Raw genomic sequence first — 26,029 nt, 5'->3', positions numbered from 1 at the left:
CGTGTCCTGGGGTCCTATGCTGGCCTCAGCACCCCGGGTGGGTATCCAGGGGCTGTAGCCCCTTTCTAGCTCCTTCCGGAGACGAAAGTCAGAGTCCCCACCCAGGGTCTGACAGGGAAGGTGAGGAGGACAGCGCATGTCTTTCCCTCATCAGCGTGCCAGGTGAGCGGCCAGGGTGGGCTGGACAGGAAGCCACCCAGCACTTGTGACCGTGCGGGGTGGGGGGAGCGGTCCCTGCTGCCAGGCCCTGCCCTGCCCTGCCCTGCCCTGTGGGTTGAGCGGATAGCGGGCCTGCTGCACACATCTGGCTCAGAGGGAAGGGGGTACTTTGTTCAACAGCCAGTGCTGAAGAATGCAGGGACATGTGTGAATCACATCGCAAGTATTCCATGAGGAAGTTGGAAGAAGGTGTAAGCGTCTCTGTGTGTGTGCGTGAGTGTGCACGTGCGGCGGAGTGGGGGTGAGGACAAGGAATAGTGGGAGGGACCCAGAGGTGCAGGACCAGAAGGTAGACCGGAAAGAGGCAGAGGTACGGGTCCCTGGAGCCCAGGCTGCCACACAGTGGGGGCTGCAGATGAGTGACTTCGCGGCTGCTGAGCATGTTTGCTGGAGAGGAAGCGAGCTATGAGTCAACCACCAGAGAGCCCAGAAAGCCCTGGGCATCTAGGCTGGGCAGAGCTGCTGGCGGGATTGTAGTGAGGACAGGGAGGGAAGGCGAGGCAGGAGGGGCCACCCTGCCCCCCGCTGCATAGGCCCTGCCCTGGCAGGCTGTCCCAGGGTCACACCCCTGCGGCAGGTGGTCTGTGCAGGTGGTCTGTGCGGGTCAGGAGGGGCACAGGCAGGTGTCAGCCGCAGCTGAGCACGACCATGGGGGTGGGCCCTGGGGGGTGAGCCTCAGCGACCCTGACCAGGGCAAGTGCAGAGGGAGGGAGGCCTGGGACTCCTCAGGGCGGCCTGGCATCAGCACCGCCATCGGACAGGGTGCCGGGGGGAGCACAGGGCCCCTGGGCTCCTCCTGGATGTGCGGGGATGGCACAGCACCGAGGAGGAAAGTGAATGTTGAGGGCTGTGAGGGTTTGGTGAGGCGGGCTTTGTGCAGATGTGTGTGGGGTGGGCCAGGCCGTGTGGAGGCTGTGAAGGGGAGACGTGGCCTCTAAGAGCGTTTCTCCTCTGAGAGGCCCCGTGCCTTACACAGCCGCACCTGCTGCGTTCGGGCAGTGGGCAGGCTTCAGATGCTCCCACGGCGGGGAAGCAGGTGTCTGGAGTTAAAATAGCCCTGTCCTCTCCCTGGGATCTTCCGTCGGGTGCTGAGCCCCCCAACACCATCCCACGGCTGGGCTTTTCTCGCCCCAAGATGTAGGGGACAGAGAGCCTGGATGTGGCCCAGGCCCGGCGGGTGCTGAAGCCTTTCCCTGGGTCACAGCCAAGCCAGGAGGCTGGGGCCGGTGACTGGGCCTCCCCTCTGAAGCAGAGCCCCTGCTGACCCAGGGCAGGGGCTGGACACGCAGCAGGGATGAGGGATGTGGGGAGCTCCGCCAGCCTTGCTGGTGCTCTAGGGAGGAATCCTTCTGGCCTTGCCCCAGCTCCTTGACCCTCTAGAGGGATGGCTCCCATCTTTGGGGAAACCTTGAGGCCTGTTGGTGGGGGAGCGTTGGATGTTGGGGCCTCACTTCACGTGGCCCAAGCCCGGTCAGCTGCTGGGGGGCTGGGCTGGTCGGGGGCCTGGGGAAGGGCTGCCTGAGGGTCCCCCGGGGGAGGGTGAGTGGGCAGTTGCTCACCCTGGGAGGGGCTTGCTTCATCATCACTTTGCAGATGAGTTAAGTCTGGGTTGGAGGGCTCCTGGTAAGTCGCTGAAGCAGCTCTGCTGCCCCCAGGGCTTGTGCCCCACCTGCCACACCTTTGGGTCCATTTAGGGGTTTTACAGGGTTACCCACTTGTGGGCCTTGAGTGGACCCTAACCTCTGCTTTCGGGGTGACCCACCCCCTCCATGCATGTGTGCACAAGGGCCCCCCTCACTCTGCATGGACCTTGTTGGGCCTCCCCCCCACTTCCTCTTGTGGAGGCTGGGGTGTCAGATTCCTTCCTGACCCACCTTGCCAGCCCCCAATGGGACCCCCACCGCCACCTGGCCCTCGATGGGCGGGGGTGGGTCTGTCGCACTGGACTGTGAGCTCCTTGAGCACAGGCTTGGGTCTGGCCAGTGAGAGCTGCAGGGGCAAGGAGACCAGCACGGGCGCCCTCTGTGGTGACCTCTCTTCCACTCAGAGCCTGGGGGTGGGGCAGGGACCTGCAGGAGGGGGCTGCGCAGGGTCTGGCTCCTCCTTGGCGCTGCCCTCAGTGGGCGGTGCCTGGGGTTGGGGTGGAGGCGGGGCCAGGGAGGCATCTGTAATCTGGGTTGTCCCTCCCCCTGGAGCCTGTGTCACAGCCTACTGAAGGGGACCGAGCCTTGCTGGGGCGGCACAGGAACCCAAGGAACGAACAGTGGGAAGGCTCGCGGGGAGATGCCGCCCGGTGATGGGAGCAGTGATCTGAACCTCCTGGGTGGCCCAGGTTTCAGGCCTACAGTCTCCCCCGGTAATGGCCCCGTTTGAGAGCTGGCGAGCCCGGTGCAGAGAGGTGAGGCATCTCAGGAAAGGTCACACAGCCAGAGAGATGTGAAGCTGGGTGATTCCGGAGGCCACTGTCACCCAGGGCCTTGGCACGTCTGCCTGAACCGGCCTCGGGCCCTGGGCTCCTCCCAGAGGCAGGAGGGGTCGGCTCTGGGGTGTGATCGCTGCAGCCCCAAGTCCCCCAGGAACTGCAGGACACCTCGTCTTCTGGCGGAGAGCCGAGAAGGTACTGGGGGTGGGTGGGGGTGCCCGTCGAGCAGGTGGTGCTCCTGGGGCTGGGGTGCCATCCCCATGCGCGTGTGAGTGACCCAGGCTGCTGCCGGGTCGGTGGGTGTCTGCTGCTTGCTCATGCCGGCCCTGGCTGGGGCGGCTTGGCTGGGGGAGACGAGGAGGGAACCCCAGGACGGGCGGGGTCACTCGGAGGACAGCTGAGGAGCTGCGATTTCTACTTTAGAGAAACGGCTGGAGCAGCCGGGTGCCCAGATCCCACAGGCCCCGAGGCAGGTAGCCGTGTCCCCCTCTGCCCAGCGGGTGACCGCGCAGTCCCACTCTATCTTAGAGTCTCTGATCCGGGAGTTAAAAAAAAAAAAATGAACCTCACTGCTGCATCCCAACGTGCTCTGTTGGTTTACGAACATTCACCAAATCTGAAGGAGGCCGGTGCTGCCACCCTGTCCTAGGTTACCCGCCCCAGAAAGGCCTGTGTCCCGCCCCTGCGTCTCCAGGCGGCCGTGGCCTGTGGCTGCACAGCGTCCCTGCCACGTGGCCCAGGCCGTTTCGGCATGTTTGACCGGGCATGTTTGACCGCGTGTCACCCCGAGTCCACGCTCCCCGGGGCCGGGGCAGGCATGCTCCTGGGGCTGCGGTCCCCCCACCCGCTCACTCGGTTGACTGATCAGCTTCCTTCTTTTCAGTTAGGCAGGTGTGTCTTTTTGAATAATTGACTGCTTAGTCGTGTGGTGCAGCGTAGCGAGGTGAGTTGCTGACACGGAGTCGCAGCGGGAAAGCTCCCGGGTCACTCACAGCCAGGGACACGTTCTCTCCCGAATCCTTTTCCGGCTCCGACTGTGATTGGATGGGGCTGGGGAGGAGCCACACCTGCCACACCTGCAGGCTGAGGCCCCAGGCAGGATTCCCATCCGGGCAGCCCTGAGTTCCCTGAGTTCCGGGAGTTCCAAGCCTGCCGTTTGCCCGTCCCTCTGCTGCGTGAGTCTCAAACATGCTGGCAGTCAAAAGAGCCTATTGTGACCTATTTATAAAGTGTTTCAGAATCACTTACACCAGTGTTTTGTCCTAAATTCTGTATAATTAGGAGATATAAACCCTACTCCGTGATTATTTCTGTGCGCTAGCCTAACCTAAATGAGAACTCTCCCCGTGTAGGTTTTGTGAAAAAGAAGCCATTTTAACAAAAACGTAAAAGGAATCGGTATTACCCACGCTGTTCCCTCAATGGCTGGAAAGTGGCGCGTATGTGTAAGTAACCGGGGGACCTTGTTGATGGTTGTCTCGTTGGCAGCGGCAGAAAGGTGTGCAGGGCCTTGTGAATCGGGCTGGCCCCCCTGCCTGGCCGCCCCCCTACACCTCCTTGAAGCCAGAGCTTGCAGCGGGGGCTCCTGGCTGCCACAGCCTTGGTGTGAGGTGTCGGGACGCAGAGGGGCATTCGTGGCCCTTGTCCCTCAGGGAACGCGGCTCGGGCGCCCGTTGGCTGCGGGCTGCCAGCATCGCCCTCTTTGTGGCGCACCTGGTGGGGAGGCAGGTGAGGGGCCAGGCTTGCCCTAGGGCCGAGCTCCCGAGGCAGCAAGAGTGGGGCCGGGGAGGCCGGTGGGCTGAGTGTGTCCCCTTCTGGGCCTTAGGGGCGTAGAACCGAGAAGGGCCAGCCCTCAGGTGGCCTGTGCTGCCTCAACTGCAGCCGTGCTCATGCGGGACCCTCCCGTATGTTATTTCCAACGTCCTGGTGCCCTGGGGCTCGCCACCAGAACAGAACCCAAGCCGGGTCCTTGACGGTAATGCCCTGTGACAGGTGTGGTCCCAGCCCGGCCTCAGCTCCCTGCGCCTGAGTCCTCATGTCCCTGCCTAGGCCTTTCTGGGGCCGCCACCGCAGTCTCCTTGCCGCCGCTCATCCCTGGGGCTTGACAGCCGCCCAGGCGCGTCCCTCCTCCCTGTGCCCTCTGTGACCGGATCTTGAAGGACTGGTAGATGTAGTCTGGGCTGGCCGAGAGGGTGGGAGGTGGGCAGGTAGGAGGGCACACAGGTGTGGGGACCAGGTGTGTGTGGGGGGGCAGAGGGGAGGGGCCAGAGCAGGGGCGGGGGGGGGGGCGGGTAGTGAGGGACTTCTCAGGGGCGAGCCCCGGGGAGGGCAGGTGTCTCCAGGAGTCTCAGGTGTGGAAGTGGCCCAGGATAGGAGACAGGCTCCTGAGGCAGGGAGCAGGTTGGGGCTGGAGATGGAGCCCCCATGACCCCGGGGGGAGCCTTGGGGCCGGGCCGGGCTGCCATCGGTGAAGCTTGGAGGGAACAGGGTTCTGCGCCCAGCCCCGGCCAGCAGCCCGCAGACCAGATGCAGACGGACACGCCCGGCAGTCTCCCAGGAAGTGAGGCTTGGGGGGGAACTGAGCCCCTCAGGTTCCTGAACAGCCCAGAGGTGATGTGGGGAAGCTGGCCGCCGGGACGGGGTTTTCATGTGGTTGCCCTGGAGGGGATGCCCCTTCCTACCTCAGTGTCCTGGGCTGTGAATCTGTCTGTACTGAGGGGTTTCCCCACCCTTGGGATCCCCACCTTGTAGCTTCGGGTGAGAGTTGGTTGTGCTTCTGGGAAACTGAGGCAGTGCCCCTAACGTCTGGGTGTGGCGGAGGCGCTGGGGTCCCCGAGTGGAAGACCTGGAGAGGAAAGTGGGCTCAGCCCTCTGCTAGGGTTGGCCCTCCGGGGTGGGGGGGAGCTTTCCTGCCTTGACACCCCTGCCCCCTCCCTGTCCCCATCCCGCGGCCCACCCTGCCCTGAGGGCTATCCTGTCATCAGGAAACAGTGAGGGTCCCCTGTACCTTTCAGGAGGCTGAGAAACAAGCACCCAGAGAACCTTTGAGCGGCGCTCCAGAGACAGGTGTCTCTGTCCCATGGGGGTGGGGACCATGGATGAGGTCCACGGCCAGCAGGCGAGCTGGGTCCTCCTGGTCTCCTGTCCTTAAACGGGGTGCTCTTTTTCTCCCTCTGAGCCCTTGACGGGCTCTTCTAGGGAGCTGGAAAGGAGCAGGAGCCAGTCAGGGGCCTCGAGGCGAGTCAGCACGAACCTGCCATCCCTGACAGAGGGCCTGGTCACCCCCAGCTGTCCTTGCTCCAACTGCTGACCCACCATCAAGGTGGATCGACTTGACCCAAAGGCAGTTTGTGGGTGCTGGTAGGATCGTGGTGCTCAGGTGCAGTGCTCCAAGGGGAGGTCAGGGTTTCCTCTGTCGCCTCTCCCTGGACTGGCCGGGAGGACACGGACTAGGGGCCCAGCTCCCCACAGACAGTCCCGGGCTTGGAGTCTTACCGGTGAGGTGGCCCCGGTGAGGCCAGAGCCAGCAGTTTGTGCAGGCGTGAATGTGTTTGGCAGGAGCCACACAGGGCAGTGTTTGCTGCGGGGTCACCTATGTGACAGGCTCAGGGACTCTGTGGGTGGATCCCGGGCTCCCAGGGCTCAGGCGGGTGTGCTGTGTGTGGAGGGGGCTGCCTGCCGATGGTCTTTGTCTTCTCGGGGAGCCACTTGATGGGACCTTGTTTCCTGCAGTTTGGGGGTCAGGCCTGAGCAGGTGGCCCTCTGTCATCCCCCTGGTCTTTCCCACTTGGGCCTCCACGTTGCAGAGTCTCGAGGCTATAGGATGGACTCAGCTGCCATCCCCAGGCTGGATGGGAAACCACCCTTCTCGGCTGTGCCAACCTGTCAGTCTGGTTAAGCCAGGTCTCCCCGCCTGCTTTTGGCGTCCCGTGCCCTCCCCTGGGAATCCACTGCCAGACCTTTGGACCCCTTGGCGGGGACGGGCGCTGGGAAGTGGTGCCCCTGGGTGGACAGGGCAGCATCCCCGTGGCCGTGCCGGGTGTGGACACGTGGTGTGGGTGCCGGCAGGAGGCGGCCGCAGAGCCCAGCCGGGGCAGAGACGCGGTGCCGGGTCCCAGGAGCCCCGCGGCCTGTGGGAATGAGATGATGCGGTGAGCTGGGCCCTTCCTTGGATCTGGGGGACTCTGCTTCAGGATGTGTCGCTCACGTTGTAGGGGGTGTGCCCGCAGCGTTTCAGTGAGGACAGAAACGCGGCCTGTTTGAGGGCAGGTTTGCAGGCACAGTAGGTTTTTATCCACCCTCTGCTCCCACACGTTCCCTTCCAGGTGCGGAAATGGCACGTTCTGATTAGTTGTGTTGTTTTAGCCAATTAAGGATTTGGCAGTGGGCCTTTCTTTGGTTCAACTTGGATGGAAATTCAAGGGGGGTGTTTTGGGTCTCTTCTGCTCTGGAATGTGGCCATTGGAAGCTGGATGGGTGGTCCTCTCGCTCCTTGGCTCTGGCCGCCTGAGGATCCTAGTTGCAGAAGGTGCGGGACATCCCGCTGGGACCCTTCAAGTGGCTCCCTCCCCAACTTGGGGAGACAGTTGCTGGGCTGATTTGCTGGATTCTGGCCCCTTAGGGGTCTGGTTGGCTGAGTTGTGGGGCCTGCCTGGGGTGGGGGCCCCCCAAGGTCAGCCGGGGACACGGGGGCTGTGGCCCATAGGTGAGTTCTGCTGAGGGGCAGGTGCTGCTGATACTAGAGGGGGAGAGACACCAGAGCTGCTGCTGAGCCCTGGCCCCTCATCAGCTGGGTGGAGCAGTGGGCGGGCACAGGATCCATGGGAGGGAGACAGTAGCGGTGGGGGGGACAGGATCCGTGGGGGGGGGGCAGGAGCAGTGGGCAGGGACAGGATCCGTGGGGTGGGGGTGGGGGGACAGGGGCGGTGGGCAGGGACAGGATCTGTGGGATGGGGGACAGGAGCAGTGAGCGGGGACAGGATCCATGGGGTGGGGGACAGGATCCGTGGGGTGGGGGACAGGAGCGGTGGGTGGGGACAGGATCCATGGGGTGGGGGACAGGAGTGGTGAGGGAGGACAGGAGCGGTGGGTGGGGACAGGAGTGCAGGGGTGCCCAGGGGAAGGTGAGCAGCCCCTCTCCCCCCAAGGGCCGGAATGTGCTGTGCCCCAGGGTCTGGGGAGCTGGGGTCTGGGGAGCTGGCTGTCACAGAGCTAAGGTGGGGACAGAGCTGACTGCCGTGTGGGGTGACTGAGGGAGAATCCCTGGCACAGGGCGGGTCAGGTTTTAGAACCTGGGTCACCGGCCCGAGGCCTGGGATAGGATGGCGGGGCCTGTGTGTGTCATGATGGAGTGTGGGGACGGCCGTTGGCTTTTCAAAGTCTGAGCCATGAGTTTCACGGTCGTGCTCCTGGGGATTGATTTTTCCCACCCCGGCCGTGTCCCCTGTGTTCTCCGTGGAAGGAGATGAGCCCCATTCGACAGCTTCCGCCTCGGGGGGTCCTGGCCGGAGCGAAGGCGAAGGCGAGGTGTGGGTTTTAATCACTTGGCGGCAGAGCGACCTCTTCCCCGCGGCGCCCCTTGGCGGGGATTGTGGAGAGCCCGGCTGCCTCAGCACTGCCTTCCCGGGGAGCTGCGAGGAGGGGCGCCCAGGGGGGAGCACCCAGCGCCCATCCCGACTGACCCTAAAGGCCCCGGGAAGTTGCTGGTGGCAGAACCGTTGAGGGGCCTGCAGAGAGGGGCCCTTCAGCCCCACAGCGTTTCTTCTCTGGCCCCCGGGATGCGCGGTCCTCTGCCTGGCTTCTCACGGCTGTGATGCTGGGGTCTCCGGGGCACGCCCGCCAGCTCGTGAGCCACCCGCAGGTGTCACCCGGTCCTTGTCTCCCAGTGCGGGGCATGAGGTCACTGTGGAGTGTGTCCGTCACGTGAAGGGTCGCCTTGTCCGCTGCGGGCTTGCAGATGCATGGGGGCCTTTGCCGCTTGGGGCGGAGCTGCTGGCCGGGGTGCTCACACCTGTGTCCCTGCTTCCCCTTCAACCTCTTTCTTTCCTTCCCTGTCCCCGCTCCCTTCTGCTCCACCTGCGTACACAGGCAGGCTGTCCCCCGGAGGGGCAGCCCCTGTGTGCTCCAGAGCCACGTCTGGTCGCCAAAAGCGCTTTCATTTGCCTGCTGGGCTGCAGTCTGCATGGGGCAGGGTGTTGAGACCCACAGGGTCGGGCTGGTGTGCGCATGCTCACCCAGATGCCCCAGGGCGGGGGTGGGGGTGGGGGTGGGTGGGCTTGGACCGAGGGACCCTTCGGCGGAGGACGTCAGGGAGGGCTTCCTGGAGGAGGCTTCTGTGGCCCCTGAAAGGTGCATGGTACCCAGAGACAGGGAGGATGCTTGTAAACATGGGGTGGGGGAAGGTTGTGTGCTTGGGACCGCCTCCAGCCTGAACCCCAAGGGGTGAGGGACAAGAGGAGAGGTGTAGCTGCGGGCCTGGCCAGGGACAGGGCTTGCCTCCGTCTCGCCCCCGGCTCTGGGCTCAGTCTGAGTCCCTGAGGGGAGGGCATTCTATCCTGCCCCTCGAGGTTCCTCTTGGACCCGTGCTGACCCCAGCACGCAGTGCCCAGGCCCTGCCCCCCTCTCACAGACCCCCGTCCCCCAGGCCTGCTGCCCCCCCCCCGGCCCTGGTCCACTCCAGTGGTGCCTGTGGACACAGCTTCTGGAGGGGGCGGTGGCGTCGGGGGCCCACTGGCCTGTCCCCGCACCCCTTCTCCGGGGTCACTGGGGAGGCTGTCTGGTCTCAGAACCTTTTATAATCTTTGGTTAATGAGGTCACCGGAAGGCCCTTGTTTGTGTGGGTTGGATTACAAAGTAAAACTAAGACACTTAAGAGTATTTATTAAGTTGTGAAAAACTGCCAACTAGAAGCCCATCACAGGTATATGTAAATGGCATGGTTTTATTTAAATAAAAAAAAAAAAATCACCATCCCCTGCCCCCTGCCAAAAAAGAAATTAGTGAGGGCGCAGCGCTGGCAGCTGCAGGCCGAGGGGCTGTGACAGGGCACAGCAAGGTCACCAGTGCGCCTGTCCCTTGTGGCGTGACAGCGAGCGTGGGAAACCACGGGATGCCTTAGTTTGGATCTTGTGGGTCCCCCTGAGGGGTTCCTGGGCCACACCCTGAGAACGGCTGGCTTGGCCTCAAGAGAGATTTCCCTGAAGTGGTGAATGAAGGTCCTTGTCATTTTTTTGGTTTTATTTGAAATCCTTATCTTTTATTTAAAACATTTGGTTTTGGGACGCCCGGGTGGCTCAGTGGATGAGCCTCTGCCTTCAGCCCAAGGCGTGATCCTGGAGACCCGGGATCGGGATCGAGTCCCGCGTCGGGCTCCCTGCGTGGAGCCTGCTTCTCCCTCTGCCTGTGTCTCTGCCTCTCTCTCTGTGTCTCATGAATAAATAAATAAATTCTAAAAATAAATAAATAAATAAAATAAAACATTTAGTTTTGAAACTTAGTTTGCTGTGGAACAGTCAGTCGGTTCAGGATTCAGGAGAGGCTGAAGCTTGGGATGGGACTCCAGGGCCCTTTCCCCTCCCCCTCCTTCCTCCCTCCTCCCCTCCCTCCCCACTCTTCCCCTCCTCGCCTCCCCCTGCCCTGCCTCCCTTCCCCTCCCCCCTCCCCCCTCCTCCCCTCCTCCCCTCCCCCCTTCTCCCTGGTGCCCCAGGGCTGCTGGCCTGCACACTGACAGGCTGCGAGTTCTCCAGCAGGGTGTGTGTGGGGAGGGTCCTCACTTCTCGTTCAGACCCTGGGGGCCCCCATCTGCAGCTGCCCCCACGGGTGAACACGTGGACACGAGGGTGCGCCAGCCTCTTCTTGCTGTTACAAAAACAACGCGGCAGTGAAATGACCTGCCCGCGCATCGTTTTGCAAGTGTGAGAGGTTCCTGGAAATGAAATTGTACCGTTACTGGATGTTGCAAAATAGCCCCGTGCACCCTCTCCAAGCAGGGGACCCTGCTCCCTTGTCCTCACGCCCACGTGCTGCATGTTTGTCGGTCTGTTAGGGAAAATGGTTTCTCGATGAATCTTGATCTGATTTTCTGTCTTTATACGTAAAGATTAAGTGTCTTTCCGTATGTTTTTAAGAACTGTTTGTTTGCCTTTTCTGGGAGCTGTCTGCATCTTTTGCCTGTTTTTCTACTGGGATGTTTATGAACATCAGACAAATTAATCCTTTGTATTATGTGCTGCAAACATTTTTTCCTAGATTATCATTTGTTTGACTCCTGACTGAGGTTATTGCCTTGCAGGAATGTGTTTTGAATGTGATCTGTGTTCTTGCCGTACTTCATGCCTGGCTTGGGAAGGCCCGGCCCAGTCCTGGGGTCCTGGATGCTCTCCTCTGGCCCCTGGGCTGCTTCCACTGTTCTCTGGGGAAGGTGTGAGGTGCGGCTCCAACACCCCCTTGTTCCGCACCACTACCCGGATATCCCCAGTGTGTCTCTTCCCCTCTGATGGGAAAAGCCATTTTGATCCCAGTGGGGCCTGGGTCTGGGTCTGGGTCAGCTTCAGTACATTCTGGTTTGTTCTGCGACCCCGCTGCCTGTTCACAAGCCATCCCCACGCATGCAGAACGGCCGTGGCTGTGGCATGTTCTGTTACCTGGTGGGGCTCACTCCTCATCACTCTTGATTTCCAGAATTTTCCAAGTTATTTGGCTTATTTACTTTTTCTTAGAAACCTTAGACTTAGTGTGTTTTGCTTTCTCTAAAATCTTTTTATATTTTTTTAGGGGAATCACATTAGATTTATTGATTATCTTAGGGACTTTGCTCAGGGTGTCTCTCCTTGTGTGTTTGTATATAATCACGTTGGGATATACATAATATGATATATATAACAGGCCGTATAGATGTGATAAGGCCTATAAAACAGCCTTCTGACCATCGTTGAGTGTACAGCTTGGTGGTGTTAGGTACGTTTCTCTTGTGCGTGACCATCCATCTCTGGAACTGTATGGAACTCCGTCTGCATGGATGACTACTGACTCTCCATCCCCTTCCTCCTGCCTCTGGCGCCCACCATCTATTCTGTGTCTGCGCTGTGACTCCTGGGGACCGTAAAAGTGGACTGGCCGTGAGTGGTGTCCTCACGGTCCAAGCGTGTGGTAGCAGGTGTCAGGATGCCCATCATTCTGGAGGCTGAATGATACTCCGTTGTACGTATAGGCCACGTTTTTTTCATCCATCCATCCATCCATCTATCCATCCACCCACCTAGTCTAGCCATCCATATCTCTTTGAGCCCGAGGTGCCTCCCCAGAAGTGGGATTGCTGAGTCCTCTGGAAGTCTGGTGTTTATTTTCTGGCTCTGGTGCTGGAAATCGGGCCAAGTGTTTACTTGGGAATCTGGTGAAGGCACAGCCCTGAGCCTGGTGGCCTGGTTCCCCAGCCAGGGGGACAGGGCAGCCGTGACGGGGCTTCCACCCAGGCATGGCTGTGAGCCCCTCTGAACCTCAGTGTCCACCTCTGTGTGGAAGGGGGACCTCAGAGACACAGCACCTGATGTTTAAGAAATCCCTAGTGCTGGCCTGGCCCCGAGATGAGGAGTGCAGGAGCCAGGACTCCAGCCTCCCAGAGGCCGGCAGGTGGGGACGGAGGGGGAGGCGGGAAGGCGGGAAGCCCATGGGCCCATGTCTGTGTGGCTCTCAGTGAAGCTGCTGCAGGCAGAGACTCCCCGGGGGCTCCTCTGCACGAGTCCCCTCCCCCCGAATCCGCTTCCCACGTCCCCCCATTTCCTTTGCCTGTCCTGCCATGAGGCCCAGTGCTGCCTTTCCCCGAGGTGTCTTCCTCTGCAGCCCGAGGCGGGCTCCTGCAGCTCTGAGTGGCCTTCCCTGGCCCGTGGCACCCAGTGCCCCAGTCCCCCAGCTCCTCTTTCTGTGGTTAGGAAGCACTCGACGGGTCGCTGTGCCCCCTCTGCATTCCCGCACCCACTGCATCTGGTACGTAGTAGGTGCTCATTAAACAGCCGTGTGACCGACTCGCTCGTCACTGTGACTCCTGAGAGCCCGGCGTGTGACCTGCTCCCTGGCCTCGGTAGCGCCTGCCCACGACCCCTGCGGCACGGGTCCCCAGGGCAGCGTGCTGCAGCCAACGCGCAGCTGGCTTGTGTGGCCTGCAGAGCCCACCTGCCGCCAGGCCAGCCTGAGGAAAGACCTCACCGTGGCGACCACCCTGGAGCTGGGCGGTTATCCAGGCGCTGGACGAGCTGTGTGGCACAGGCCTGTGGCGGGAGGGCTGCTGCAGGCATGTCCCAGCCTGGGCCGCATTCCTTTCTTGGCCTGCTGGGCAGGAAGTGTGGGGTCCGCCTGTCCTCCCCGTGTGGCTGTGCCGCCTTAAACACGGAAAACCGCTAGTGGCCTGCGGTGCTTGACACCTCACGGAGGGCCCATAAATATCCCATAAATATCCCAGGGCCTGGTCTGCAGGGGAGTGGCCTGGGGGAGCCCCGGGCTAGGCTGGGCAGAGAGAAATCTGGGAAAACAAGGTTGCCTCGGGCAGGTGGTTTGGAGAAACACAAAAGCCCTTCTCACCTCGGGCGTTTAAAGCTGTGTTTACCTTGGTGCTGGATTTGCATGGGGACCCGGAAGGTCTTTCAAGTGCACCTCACCCACCTTTCCCTGACAGGCTAGAAGCAGGTGATGTCCAGGTGAGGGCCAGGTGACCAGGTGACCAGGTGATGGGCAGGTGACTAGGTGACAGCCAGGTGACCAGGTGACAGCTGTGCTGGGTCTGGAGTGGTGGAGCCCAGCGCTCTGGGGAGGGGGCAGTTGGCGGTGGTGCTTGGAGAGCCTTCGTGGGGGCGGGGGGCAGTGCACAGCCGTGTAGCATGGATTGGGGTGTGCAGGCGGGAGGCAGCGCCCGGGGCCAGCTCCTGTGTCACGAAGGCTTTCTCATTGTGCTGCTTTGTCATTGCAGAGCAAAGGGCAGTGCCCTGAGACCCGAGGTGGGCAGTGCCTTCCACAGGGGGCTGTTCACAGCTGGCTCTCCTTCTGGCTTCCCTGCCTCAGACACGAGATGAGGGATGTGGGGAGGGGCCCCTGGCACACGGCCTGGGTGGATGGAGTCGTGCGGGTTTCCCCCACCGAGATCCTTCGGCCCCAGGGAGCCTAGACACTGTCTGGGCTGCCCTAGCCTCGCCCTGGGTGACACCTGCGGCCCCTCACCCTGTCCCTAAGATGGGATGGTAGTGAGGCCCACGCAAGGGTGTGATGCTCAGGCTACTGGGGGGGGGTGACCCCAGTGCTTAGCGAGGGCACAGGTTCCCCGTTAGTGTACCATGACCTTTCAGAGCATTCTTGTCCCACTGAGCATCTGTCACCATAGGACTAGGAGCAGCAGAGCATGGCCCACAGGCCCAACCTACCCCTGCCACCTGCTTCTGTAAATAATGTTTTAGCGGCCACACCCATTTTGTGGTACAGCAGCGTTGACACGTTGGGACAGGCCGTGTCCCCGCCAAGCCCCTTGCAGAACAGGCTCGCCCGGCCCCGCACGTTGTCTGTCACCGTATCTTTTTTATTTATTTATTTATTTATTTATTTGTGAGAGACACAGAGAGGCAGAGACACAGGCAGAGGGAGAAGCAGGCTCCCTGCGGGGAGCCCAATGTGGGACTCGATCCCAGAACCCTGGGGTCACGCCCTGAGCCGAAGGCAGATGCTCAACCGCTGAGCCACCCAGGTGTCCCTCTGTTGCTGTATCTCAATGGCGAGCCACGTTTGCAGCACAGGCTATTTTCAGACAGCTGCGAGCCACGCCCCTTGCTGCTTTCAGGAACTTGGGCCAGGGCCATGGCAGGAAGTCATGCCTAGCGCCCGGAATTTGGAAGGTGTTTCCTACCAGCTGTCTCATTGGCTGGATCTTCCCAGGTCCTGGTTGCGAAGAGCGATGGAGGCAAATTGAAATGAGCTTCCGTGTGTTTCTAGCAGCTTATTTTATTTGCTTATGTGACACTGGGGTGTTTGTGTACCTGCTCCTAAATGTTGGGCTTTCTTGCTGGCTTTGTTTTGTTTAAATAAACATCCATGTGCCCCTCCTCGGCAGAGGGGCCTGTAAGCTGTCACACAGTGAGGGTGGTATTAATAGAGGCATGTGCTGGGGAGGGTAGGATGGCTGAGTCTGTCTGAGGTTAGGGCAAGCACAGGCTCTGGAGTCCAGCGAGGTTGGCCTCTGTTTCTGATGTGCCACTTCCCTCTTTTGCTGCTTCCCTGAGCCTCAGTGTCCCCTTCTGTCAGTTGGTGTAACAGGACTTCTTTCTTCTCAGCATTGTGACTGGGACATATGGCACCTGGGACGGGGGAGCTTATCTGTCCTGGCTGAGATCTGGGGCCCTGCACAGGTTTTGGGGTGCACAGGAGGCCCGGAGCCAGTGAAAGCACAGTGCCGGGGTTTGTCCTCCCCAGGTCGGGGCCCTGTGAACTCTCCACAGCAGGTGCGGCCAGCCCCGCCTGGGCTTCCACTCCGGGTCCTGTGTGACATGTGTCTGGGCTGAGGCCCAGATGCCTGGAGGCGGTTCCTCAGGTGGGCCCAGCTCATAACTGTGCTGGGTGCTGGGTGCGGCTCCTATCGCCACTTTAGGAGCAGGAGGGCTGGGCTTGCCCCGGGGGGCCTGCCTCCATAGCCCTGCTGTTGATCCATGGGGCAGGTCGCCAGCTGGGGTCAGAGGGCATGGCCCAGTGGCGGCGAGTGGTGGACTGAGCCTTGGCGATGGGGCGCTGGCTGGGGCTGCACCCTGTCTGAGCTGCCCGCCCCAGGCTCCGGCCTGCCCCATCCCTCGGTGAGTCGGGCCCTGTGGTCCTTGCTTCCCCTGCCTGCCCACCTTTCCTGCCTGTGGGGGGTTGGAAGCTGCTCATGGCTGTTGTTTGGTTGGGGGGGGCTCCGGTGTCCTGGACCCTCTTGCCTTGGCTTCTCCCATCAATCAAGCAGCAGCGTCACCACAGGTGAAATGACAGCAGTGCAGGGGTAGTGACATTTGTGAAATGTGGTTTTAGAAAAGTAGGATCTGGGGTTCGGCCTCCTTGCTGCTGCTCACCAGGCGGGGTCCTTCCACGCACGACCGGATATGATCCCCAGCAGCCCTCCAGGGAGGGACTTTCAGAACCAGAGGCCGGGTGCAGGGGACGGCGAGGAACCCACCCAAGGTCACACAGCATTGCGGGTGGCATCCTGCCCTGGGCTCTCAGGCTGCGTAGACGGTGGGAACCGCCCCCTTCGACTGCGCCCCCTCAGCTGTGGTCGGTGTGACGGATGATCGTGCCTCAGGACGCCCGAGGGAGGGTGACCTCATGGAGCGGAGGAGCAGCTTGGCTGGCCGGGCGGGTGGTGCTGCACCAGAAGTGAGAAGAGTGGGGTGGCCACCCGGTGGCTGGGAGTGCCTCAGACAGCAGGAACCAGCTGGCGGGGTCCTGGGCCCTGGGGGGTCTGGGTACCTCCTCTGGGGACCCGAGGGGACTGCAGTGGTGAGGGTGTGGGCTGAGTCTGGCTGCACCCCGGCCTCAGGTGCTCAGGGACGGTGTGTCCCTCGGGCACCCCCCTCCCTGCACAGTGGGCGCACTGTCTCGGTCCCACCTTCCAGGATGGCCTTGGGTCCCCTTGGTTTTGGGTCCCCTTGCATTTTGACCTTTGTTCCTGTTTCACATGAGCTTCTGTCCCTGAGCCCCACGGCGGAACGAGGGTGGGTGGGAGCCCTGAGCTTCGTGATGTTTCCTGAGCCCCATTACTGTGCGGCTGCGGCCAGGCCCAGCGTGGGGGGCAGGACAGGTGTACGGAGCTCATGCCACCTCACAGCACCTTTGCTAACATTCGCGGGGAGGTGGGGAGCTGGCCGTTAATGGAAATAAGTCTATAAACTTAGATGGATTCTAAGCAAAGGTATTCCATTGAAATCCATTGAAATCGTGAATTGTGTCACTAGTTTTATGAGCCGGTCTGGTCCCCAGGTGGTGCGCGACTGTCGCATCTGGAGGGTGGAAATCCTGGGCCATGGCGGCCGCGGCATAGGCCCCAACTGTGCTCGCGCCGGCAGGTCACATTGGCGGCTTGACGATGGCCCTGCTGGGAGCAGCCCCGCCACAGACACGGCCAAGTGCCACCGATCAGGGCCTCACTTCTCACTTTGTTGGTTGTCTCGGTTTCATAAAGTGATGGAGAAACCACCGAGGCACAGGTGACGTGCGTAGCCCCTCACTTTGAGCAGCGCAGAAAGCCCGAGGAAGTGTTCCGCTGCCAGGCAGCTGTCCTGTCGTTGGGCAGGGACGTCCCCATGTCCGAGGCCACTGAGTAGGGCTCCTGTGCGGGCCTCCCGTTGCACCTTTGCCTGTCTTGTCAACGCAGACAAAATTATCAGCCGGCATTCCTGTGTGAGCCACACCTGTTTGCCACTTGTGGCCGCGGTGGGCAAGGGAGGGGGTGTCCCGGGAGACTCAGGGTCCATGAGTGGCGCCAGCCACACGGTGGCTTTCCAGCGATGCTCTGTCATTTGTGAGAGTGCGCGTGCAGCTGTGTACCTGTGCACTTGGCAGTAGCCGTTTTGTGTGCGTCTCTGCACGCGTGACCCCAGGGCCACTCCCTGCAGGGTCACGGGCTCTCCAGGTCACAGAAAAGGGGGTAGCAGCTCACCCTGGGTCCTCCCGGCTCTTGCGTTCTCTCGGACTTACTCTCCAGGACCACCGGGCCATCGTCAGGGTCGCCGGGCTGGCAGGACCTGTGCCTGCGTTGGTCCTCCACTGCCTCGGTGCAGAGGAGGGTTTTGGCCCGACCTCTGTGGGACAGACAAGCCCTGCGGGCGCTTGCCCACGGAAACAAATTCAGGCCTCCCCCTTCCCGGAGAAACACCCTGGTTGGTGAAAACTTGGCGTTAAGCTTTTCACAAGTGTTCATGGATTTCGGGACTGCGAGTCCCAGCAGGGCTCCTGGGCTAAGTCCGTGGACGGCCCTTTGGTCTGCGGGCTCCATGGGAGGACAGGTCTTTGTAGCTGAGGCCTGGTGGCCTGGAGCCGGTGCAGGGCCCCGGATTTCCTGGCGCTGAGAGTCCGGCCAGCGCGGCCCCACCTTTGCGCATCTTTCCTTCGTTTGCTGGACGAGGGTCTGTGACCCCAGCACAGGCCGGCCCTGCCGAGGCCATTGGCTGCTGGGGCATCACCTGGAGACCTGGGCCATCGCTGCCCTTGGGGTCTGTGGGCACAAATCGTAAGCAAATCCTGATCCTGGAATTTCCAGGACCCCACACCAAATGGGATGATGGCTTTTAAGGTGGGTACTTGGAAAGAAAGGCTCTGGGATCTGGATGAGAGACACCCCAGAACAAGAGTTTTTGGGCTCTGCAGCAGGACAAAGGTGGTGGCCAGAGGACCTGCAGGGCTGGGCCGGGGCCGCCCTGCCAGGGCTGTCAGTGGGATGCCACAAGGTCTGGTTTCCTGTGACACGGAGAAGTGCTGTGGGCCCCCCACCCCAGGCCCAGCTGGGCAGGAGTGTGGGGTCAGGGTGCCGAGGCAGACGGTGTGGGGCCTGGAGTGCAGAGGGCGGCTGTGGAGTGAGGCCCGATGGAGGGCTCCTCCCAGGGCTGTGGCTGGAGCAGCTGGTGGGCACACGTGCCATCCCAGGTACGTGCTCAGCCCAGCAGAACTGAGCTGCATGTCCGGCAGGCCGGCAGCAGAGGAGCCAGAGCGGAGCTCCCAGGGAAGCCAGCAGGACCTGTGGGTATTGATGCCCTGAGCATCTGAGGTCCCGCTGACTGTGCCCAGCCTAGTAGGACTGAGGGGTGAATTTGGGGTGAGGAAAGTGGCTCCCGGATGAGCCTTGTGTGTGGGGAAACCTGTGGTCATCAGGTGTGAGCCTGGCATGGGGCCGGGGCTGGGGTCAGCAGTCTCTGGCCTCAGACGGCTCCCAGGGAGTGCCCTGCAGGGCCGGATGGCGGTCGTGTGCGCACTGGGGATCCTTGGGGTGTTGGTCAGGACCCCAGAGTCCGCACCCCGCCCCGGCCCTCCTGCTCCCCCCTGCAAAGCCTCTAAACCCACCGGTGCCGGCCCAGGCCACTCCGGCCGCGGGGTCTGGGGCTGTCTTCCAGGATGGAGCTGTGGCAGAGGGCCAGGCGGTCCCTGGGGCTGGCTTGAGGCCAGGGGGAGGCCCACAGCTTGCAGCTGGACTCCCCGGGGATAAGGCGGGACGGGGCTGTGTCCTGTGGGAAAGTGAGCACCGTTCATCCTCATATCAGCGGGAGAGCCACTATCTAACCCGGGACGAGGCCGGGCCGGGCAGTGGCATGCGTGGAGGGAGATTGGCTGGGACCCGGCAAGCGCCAGAGACCAGGAACCACTCTTTTAAAAATCTTGGCTGGGAAGGGAAATAAAGTCCTTTGTGGTTTCCAAGTCCAGCTTCCCTAGACACTGCCGCCTTTGTGTGTCCAGAAACCATTGAGCGGGTTTCCAGAGCAGCATGCTTTGTGTCCCGGGCCAGCTCTGCTGGACGCAGCCCTGCGTGCAGAGGACGCGGAGCCCGGCGGGTGCTGCCTGGAGCCAGGCGAGCCCCACCATCCCACGCCGCGGCACCGGGTGCCCCTCACCCTGCCTGTCCCGTCTCACCCGCTCCCTGTGGCAGGTGGTTACAGGTCCTTGCGGAATGCCCCCGTGCTGAGTGGGTCTGGGGTAGCCGCAGCCGGGGCTCCTGTGCCCGCGTGTCTGCTTCTGCCGGAGGTACAGGGAGGGTGCTCCCTCCGAGGCCCGCGGGGCCTGGTGGCAGCAGATCCTGCTGAGCGCCTGGGTCACCTAGGGTGGAGGTGGTGGTGGTGGTGTGGGGGGAGGGACGCTTACTGGAGCTGCCTGGGCTGGGCCTGGGGGGGGGCTGCAGAGGGGACACCCGGCTCCGGGGTGGGGCTGGGGGATGCACGGCTCTGGGGGGCTTCTGAGGGGGTGGGGGGCTGTAGAGGGGATGCATGGCCCCAGGGGGGCATCTGGGGGGTGCAGTGGGATGCATGGCTCTGGGGGGCATCTGAGGGGGTGAAGGGCTGTAGAGGGGATGCATGGCTCTGGGGGGCAAGTGGGGGGTGCTGGGGGATGCACGGCTCTGGGGGGCATCTGAGGGGGTGGGGGGCTGTAGAGGGGATGTATGGCCCAGGGGGGGCATCTGGGAGGTGCAGGGGGATGCACGGTTCTGGGGGGCATCTGGGGGTGCTGGGGGATGCACGGCTCTGGGGGGCTTCTGAGGGGATGGGGGGCTGTAGAGGGGATGCATGGCCCCGGGGGGGTGCAGGGGGATGCACGGCTCTGGGGGGCATCTGAGGGGGTGGGGGGCTGTAGAGGGGATGTATGGCCCAGGGGAGGCATCTGGGAGGTGCAGGGGGATGCACGGTTCTGGGGGGCATCTGGGGGTGCTGGGGGATGCACGGCTCTGGGGGGGCATCTGAGGGGGTGGGAGACTGCAGAGGGGACGCACAGCTCTGGGGGGCATCTGGGGGGGCTGGGGGACGCAGAGCAGCGGCTGCCAGAGTGCAGGGTACAGGTGACATTTGTCGAGGGGTCGCCCACTGTCGAGTGGCTCCATGTGGAATGCTTGGCTCTGGGTCACACTCAGCATCTGAGACCCGGCCTCCTCCGTGTCCGAGACAGTGGGCCATACCGGTCCTCCATCTACATCTGACAGCTGGTGGCAGGGGGTGAACTGGGTCGAAGGGTGCATCCTCCCTGAATGCACCCCCCCCCCGGATTTTGTGAACATGACCTTACTTAGAGACTTTATAGATGTAATTGAGGTGCGGTAGTTCTGGGGCTGAGCCATGCTGCAGCCAGCACAGGGGTGCACCGTGGCCCCTTTACAGCCTGGACCTGTCCCCGGGCAGGGGTGGAGTCGTGGGTCTGGTCATGATCTGACAGCAGTGTGGAGGGCCATCCTCTTGGGGGGCCCAAGGAGCCTGGGGGAGCAGGAGGATAGGGACGGGCCCCTGGGAGCCCCTCGCTCGGGTGGACACCCCCCTCCCCCGGTCTCACGTGAGGAGCACCCGGGGAGCCCAGGGTTTGAAGGATGGTCCCTGGCTAGCCGAGTGTGTGGGGCCGGGCCTGGGGCGTGCACTGCCTTCCGATGGTGCCGGGCTGGACACTCGGTGCTTTGTCCTCCCTCCGTGTGCTGGCACCTCATTTGCTTGCTGGAGCTGAACTGGGGAGGAGGGCGGCCCCGGCCCGGGGACTGTCGAGAATCCCGAATGGCGAATGGCGAGAACCCACCCAACCGGAGCCGTGCAAGAGGCACCGAGCTTGGCCAGCGTGAGGCCAGCCCTGAGCCCTTTCCTCCGGGCACACGTCAGCCAGGTGTCCCTGCGCCCCAGCCGTGGTCCCTGCCTGGCCCGTCCCCACCGCCCTGCTTTCCTCTGAGGCCGGATGCCGAGGGATCCCTCGGGTCTTTCTGAAAATGAAAGGAAATAGGTTTTACATTGCTGCACTTCCCGTACCCAGTCTTTTATTTTTGTGGTTTAAGACACGGTAGGAACGCGTCATGGGACGTCTGGAGAGAGTTTTGCAGAGCACCCCATGCAAGCTCCTGTCACCTCTGGTCTCTTTAGACACGTGTTTGCCGTAATGGGGCCCAGTGGCGGCCTTGGTCTCTCGGGCCGGCCTCCTGTGTGCGGGCCGTGTAACGTTCCAGCACGCCGTGCCTGGGCGTGGGGGCGGCCGGGTGGTGGCATGCTGCTGGGTCACCTGTCGCCGAGGGGGCGAGACACTCCCCACGTGCTGGGTTGCTCTCAAGAGGCAGCATCGCTGGCTCCGAGGGCGTCTCCGTGTTCACGGTTCCTGCCGCCTCCTGCCACATGGACTGGCGTGTGTTTCCTATTTAGGGAAGTTGGAGGTTTTTGCTCAGTGGTGGGTAGATTTCCTCTGGCTGTGAATTCCTCTGCTCTGGGAATTCGCCCGTCTGTGTACCAGGTCCTGTAGCTTTTGTCCGTTTATCTGAGCGGTCGCAGAGCGGGGAATGCTTGTCCTTCGTGTATCGTGTTGGCCACACCTGTTCCTGGTTGCACTGCGTTTTTTTTTTTTTAACAAGTGGAAATTTGGGGGCACCTGGTGGTCCAGTCGGTTGGGCGTCTGCCTTTGGCTCAGGCCGTGATCCTGGGGTCCTGGGATGGAGTCCCGCGTCAGGCTCCCTGATCAGCAGGGAGCCTGCTTCCCCCTCACTCTCTGCTCTTACCCCCTGCTCGGGCTCTTTCTAGCTCTTCTCTCAAATAAACAAATAAACCTGTAAGAAGGAAAAACAAATGAAAACTTGCTTTTGTCCACTTGACTGTTGGACTCTTTGACTCTGTGATTATTTTTGTCTTTTCTCTTTACAGACCGTTACCCTGTCTCTAGGGACTTGGTCAGCACAGTTCTCTTTTCTTTGGGTTTCTTTTCTTTTCTTTTCTTTTAAATATACTTCCCCGTTTCATCTATGTGGAGCTCACAGCAGCTGTTTTTCCAGGTGGCCGGCCTGCGCCCCCACCCACATGTAAGCAGCTTGCTGTCCTGGCTGCCCACGGCCCCCCATGGCTGCCCTAGCTCCCTGTGGCCCCCCCACCGCCCTCCACGGCCTTCCACGCCTGCCCACGGCCCCCCAGCCCCCTCCCTCTCTCCAGCATCATGCGCTTCTGGGCTCTCCTGGCTCCTGGGGGCATTGGGTGCCCTGTGGTTTTTTTTTTTTAAGACTTATTTTTATTTATTTATGATAGACACACAGAGAGAGAGAGAGAGAGAGAGAGAGAGAGAGAGAGGCAGAGACACAGGCAGAGGGGGAAGCAGGCTCCATGCCGGGAGCCCAATGCGGGACTCGATCCTGGGACTCCAGGATCACTCCCTGGGCCAAAGGCAGGCGCGAAACTGCTGAGCCACCCAGGGATCCCCTGCCCTGTGGTTTTTACCAGTAGGGCCGTACCAGGCCACCTTGTAGTGTTCCAAGCGAGCTCCGAGGAGCACCTGGCCCAGGAGCCCATGGGGCCCCTTCCTCCACATACTGTGCGCCCCCACTGTTTCTCAGACCAAAGCGAGTTCTGGCCCATTCCGCTCAGACTCTTGCGAGCCCCACTGTTGGCATTGCCACGAAGGGCGGGAGAAGTTGCTGGGGGAGCGGAGGGCCCTTGCAGGGTGGAGGCAGACACCCTGGGCCGTGATTTAAGCATCCTTTGAGGGTTGTTGTGCCCATGTGGTCCCAAACAGGAAGTGGTTTCCCTGCCTTTGTGGTTCTCCGTGAGATTCCCCAACTGGGACAGCTGGGGCCAAATGGATGGATTCCATCTTGGGTAGCCCCTGCCCTGCCTGCCTTGCACGGAGATGCTGGTGTGTGTATGGGGGCCCGTGTGCTTCATCTAGAGCTCCCAGAACACGGTGGCCTCACTGGCGTTATTCCTCGAGAGGTGGAAGCCGAGGCCCAGAAGGATGGTGAGCAGCAGAGCAGGCTCTGAGCCCAGTTGTGTCTGGGGACCCCTACCTCCTGCAGGGGACTCAGGGCCTCGTGCAGAAGCTGGGGGGCTGGGGCTGGTGGGAGGCCCCCGACCTGGCAGCCCCGGTCCAGGACTTGTGTGACCGGGACTCAGGTTGGGGTTTGTGGCTTCTGCTGGGGGCTTCAGAGTGAGGCTGGCTGGACGTGCAGACAAGCCCCTCATACTCTGCCCATGGGGACTTTGGGGGGCCGGCTTGCCTCTCCCGGTCAAGTTGGCACAGAGACGTGGGGCACCCTGCTACAGCTCCGGGTGGGCATTCGAGTTTAATGCACACGTGCCCCCCACGTGTGACCCCCACACCGGGTCTTTGCTGTGGTGGTTCCAGGCTGGAGGGGACACAGGTGGGCAAGCCCTGGGCTCTGGACCAGCCCGTGTGTGGAAGACCTCAGCAAGCCAGGGAGGGCTGCCCAGGCGAGCAGGAAGGTGCTTTAGGGAGACAGAGCCACCTGGGTTGTGTCCCAGGGAGCAGGGACTAGGCCGAGTCAGGGGACGCGAAGCCAGGGCTCTGCTGAGACACTAACGCTGAGCATTCCAGTGGTTTCTGGGCAGCGTGCATAGCTACAGCTTTGACCGTGTCCCTGACTGTTGGCTGGTGAGGAGGGCCTCTGAGGAGCGGTCAGCCCTCCTCTTTTCTTTGAAGCATTTCTACCCTAGCTTTTCCCAGGGTCTCTGGCCTCCCTGTGCACCAGCCTGGCTGTCTCTATGGCTGGGAAGGTCCTGCTGAGAGCCTCGGCTTCCTTTTGCCTTGTGGGGCCCATGGAGGGGGGGGTGGGGCACTTTGATCAGGGGCAGGGGCGGGGGGCGGGAGCCTGGCCAGCTGAGTCAGAGTGGTGGAGGGGCCCAGGCTGGTGGCTGGTGGGTGCAAGGTGGGAGCCGTGGGCAGGGCGTGGGAACAGGACCGAGGGTGTGCTCAGGCTGGTGGGTGTGCTGTGTGGGCAAGTGATGGAGCCTCCTCCTCTCTTCTCTTGCAGGGACCCCGACCGTCATGTTAAGGTAAAGCAGAGGGGCTCAGTGCTGAACATGCTAAGGAGGCTGGACAAAATCAGGTTCAGAGGTCACAAGAGAGATGACTTCCTCGATCTAGCAGAGTCTCCAAATGCCTCGGACACCGAATGCGGGGATGAAGTGCCCCTGAAAATACCTCGGACCTCGCCCCGGGACAGCGAGGAGCTGAGGGACCCTGTGAGTACTCCGTGCGAGCCTCCCCTGCCTGGCCTCGGCCCCGGGTCCCGCGGCGTGGGGCAAGGGGCCGTCCTTCATTCTCAGATGGCCGAGCCGAGCATGGAGTTGGCAGGCCTGTCCTGCCTGCCCCGGCTTCCCCTCTGTGCTGGTCTTGCTCCCCTCTGGACCTCACAGGCAGCTGCTCGTCCCCCCAATCAAGGATTGGGCAGCTTTGCCCAAACCGCGGGTCTGTCCAGCTGTGGGATTTCCTTCCTCACCCATTTCCTGGGTGGTTGGCAGACTTCTCGTGTGGAAGTGACTCAGGGACCCCAGCCTGACATCCTCGCCCCCTGGCAGCTGGCTGAGCCCAGGCTGGGCCTGTGTCGTCCCGTGGGGAGACAGAGCTGGCCACTGTGGGCTGGTCCGTGGGACATCTTTAACGGGGCAGCAAGGATGCTCTGAGCACCTCCACTGGGCTGCGTGGCTGCGGCAGGAACCCGGCTTGAGGGGGCCCTGCCTTCTAGAAGCTGGTGCCTCGTCAGCTGGGAGTGGGGCAGGGGCGAGGCGGGCTCTCCGGCCTGGTGTGATTGCGGCCCTCACCATCGTGGGCACAGCGCCTGAGTCTTCCCCTTTGCCAGTGAAGAAGCCCCGAGCCCTCCTGCCCTGTGAGCATGGCCAAGGTGGGCGGCCCCTCGGTGTCTTCTCCGAGCAATTGAGCAGCTTTCCTTCCCAGGTGTGGTCTGTGCGTGCTCGCCTTCTCTGGCTCCTTATATTATTAATGCCTTAGAACAGAATGGGGACTACGAGTGTGCTCCCGGCAGGAATGAATAATTTACAGGCACTACCTCCTAGGAGCCAGGCTGCCCGATCGGGTGGGTCAGGCGCTGCAGAGCCGGGCAGGGAGCTTGGCTGGCCATTGGCTGCTGTCCCCTGGCACAGGTGGGCTGGTCCTCCAGCCTCGGGGTCCGTTGGGGGGTCCAGGGCCCCGCCACTGGGTCTCCCGGTGCCCATTTGTTGCAGAGCACCACGGGCTTGTCTTGTAAGGAAAGTGGTGTCTTCCCCATCCTGGCCGCTGCCAGCCCAGGCACCGTGAGCCACGGCCCTCCCGTGGTGGTCTCTGGGCCCAGGGTGCCGTGGCATCTCAGCAGCAGGAATCCCTCCGTGAGGGTCTGAGCTCACCATGGGGTGTGACAGGGATCCTGCATAGGACTCCTCTGCTCCGTCTGTTCACTCAGCCAGGACTCAGCAGCTGCTGCCTTGCTCTGGGTGCTGTGTCAGAGACCTGGACGTGCCCTGGAGTGCAGTCCCCTGTGTGGGGATGACGGCCAGCAGGGCAGAGGGTCTGCAGGGCTCTACCAGCACCCCACTTTGAGGTCGGGTCTGAGGCTGCGGGGAGATTGAGTGGTGGTGGACACGGGGCCGTGTGAGCAGGGCCCACCAGGCTCCTCCGCAGTGGGGGCACTGGGATGTGCCGTTGATGCGTTAGCCTCTCCCTGCTTGTCCTCCCAGCTCACGTCCCGCACCTGCCACCGTCCCACTGCCAGCTCGAGGCGTGAAGAGAGTGACTCTGATTTGTGGTTGTTGCTGTGAGGGAGACTGGTCATTTTTTTGCTCAGGCTTTGTTCTTTGCACTTCACTTATTTATTTTTTATTGTGGTAAAACATACCTGAAACTCACCGTTTGGACCACGGTTACGGGTACAGTGCAGTGGCATTCAGTGTGCTCACG

The 26,029-nt window shown here is 61.9% G+C and overlaps 1 protein-coding gene across 2 annotated transcripts in view; it reads left to right on the top strand.

Annotated features, from left to right (window-relative positions):
• GRAMD4 (GRAM domain containing 4) overlaps positions 1–26,029 on the top strand; it is a 73,161-nt gene that overhangs the window by 9,695 nt on the left and 37,437 nt on the right. For both annotated transcript variants that reach the window (XR_005987848.1, XM_041755505.1), the window contains exon 2: positions 24,111–24,321. Coding sequence is in view for 1 of the 2 variants with exons in the window: in XM_041755505.1 (XP_041611439.1) it covers positions 24,111–24,321 (211 nt within the window). In the remaining variant the exon portion in view is untranslated. The remainder of the gene's footprint in view (positions 1–24,110; positions 24,322–26,029) is intronic.

The sequence above is a fragment of the Vulpes lagopus genome, chromosome 5, assembly GCF_018345385.1.
Source record: "Vulpes lagopus strain Blue_001 chromosome 5, ASM1834538v1, whole genome shotgun sequence".
NCBI classification, from domain to species: Eukaryota; Metazoa; Chordata; class Mammalia; order Carnivora; family Canidae; genus Vulpes; species Vulpes lagopus.
Note: the sequence above shows the minus strand (reverse complement) of the source record. Positions and strands in the feature narration are given on the sequence as shown.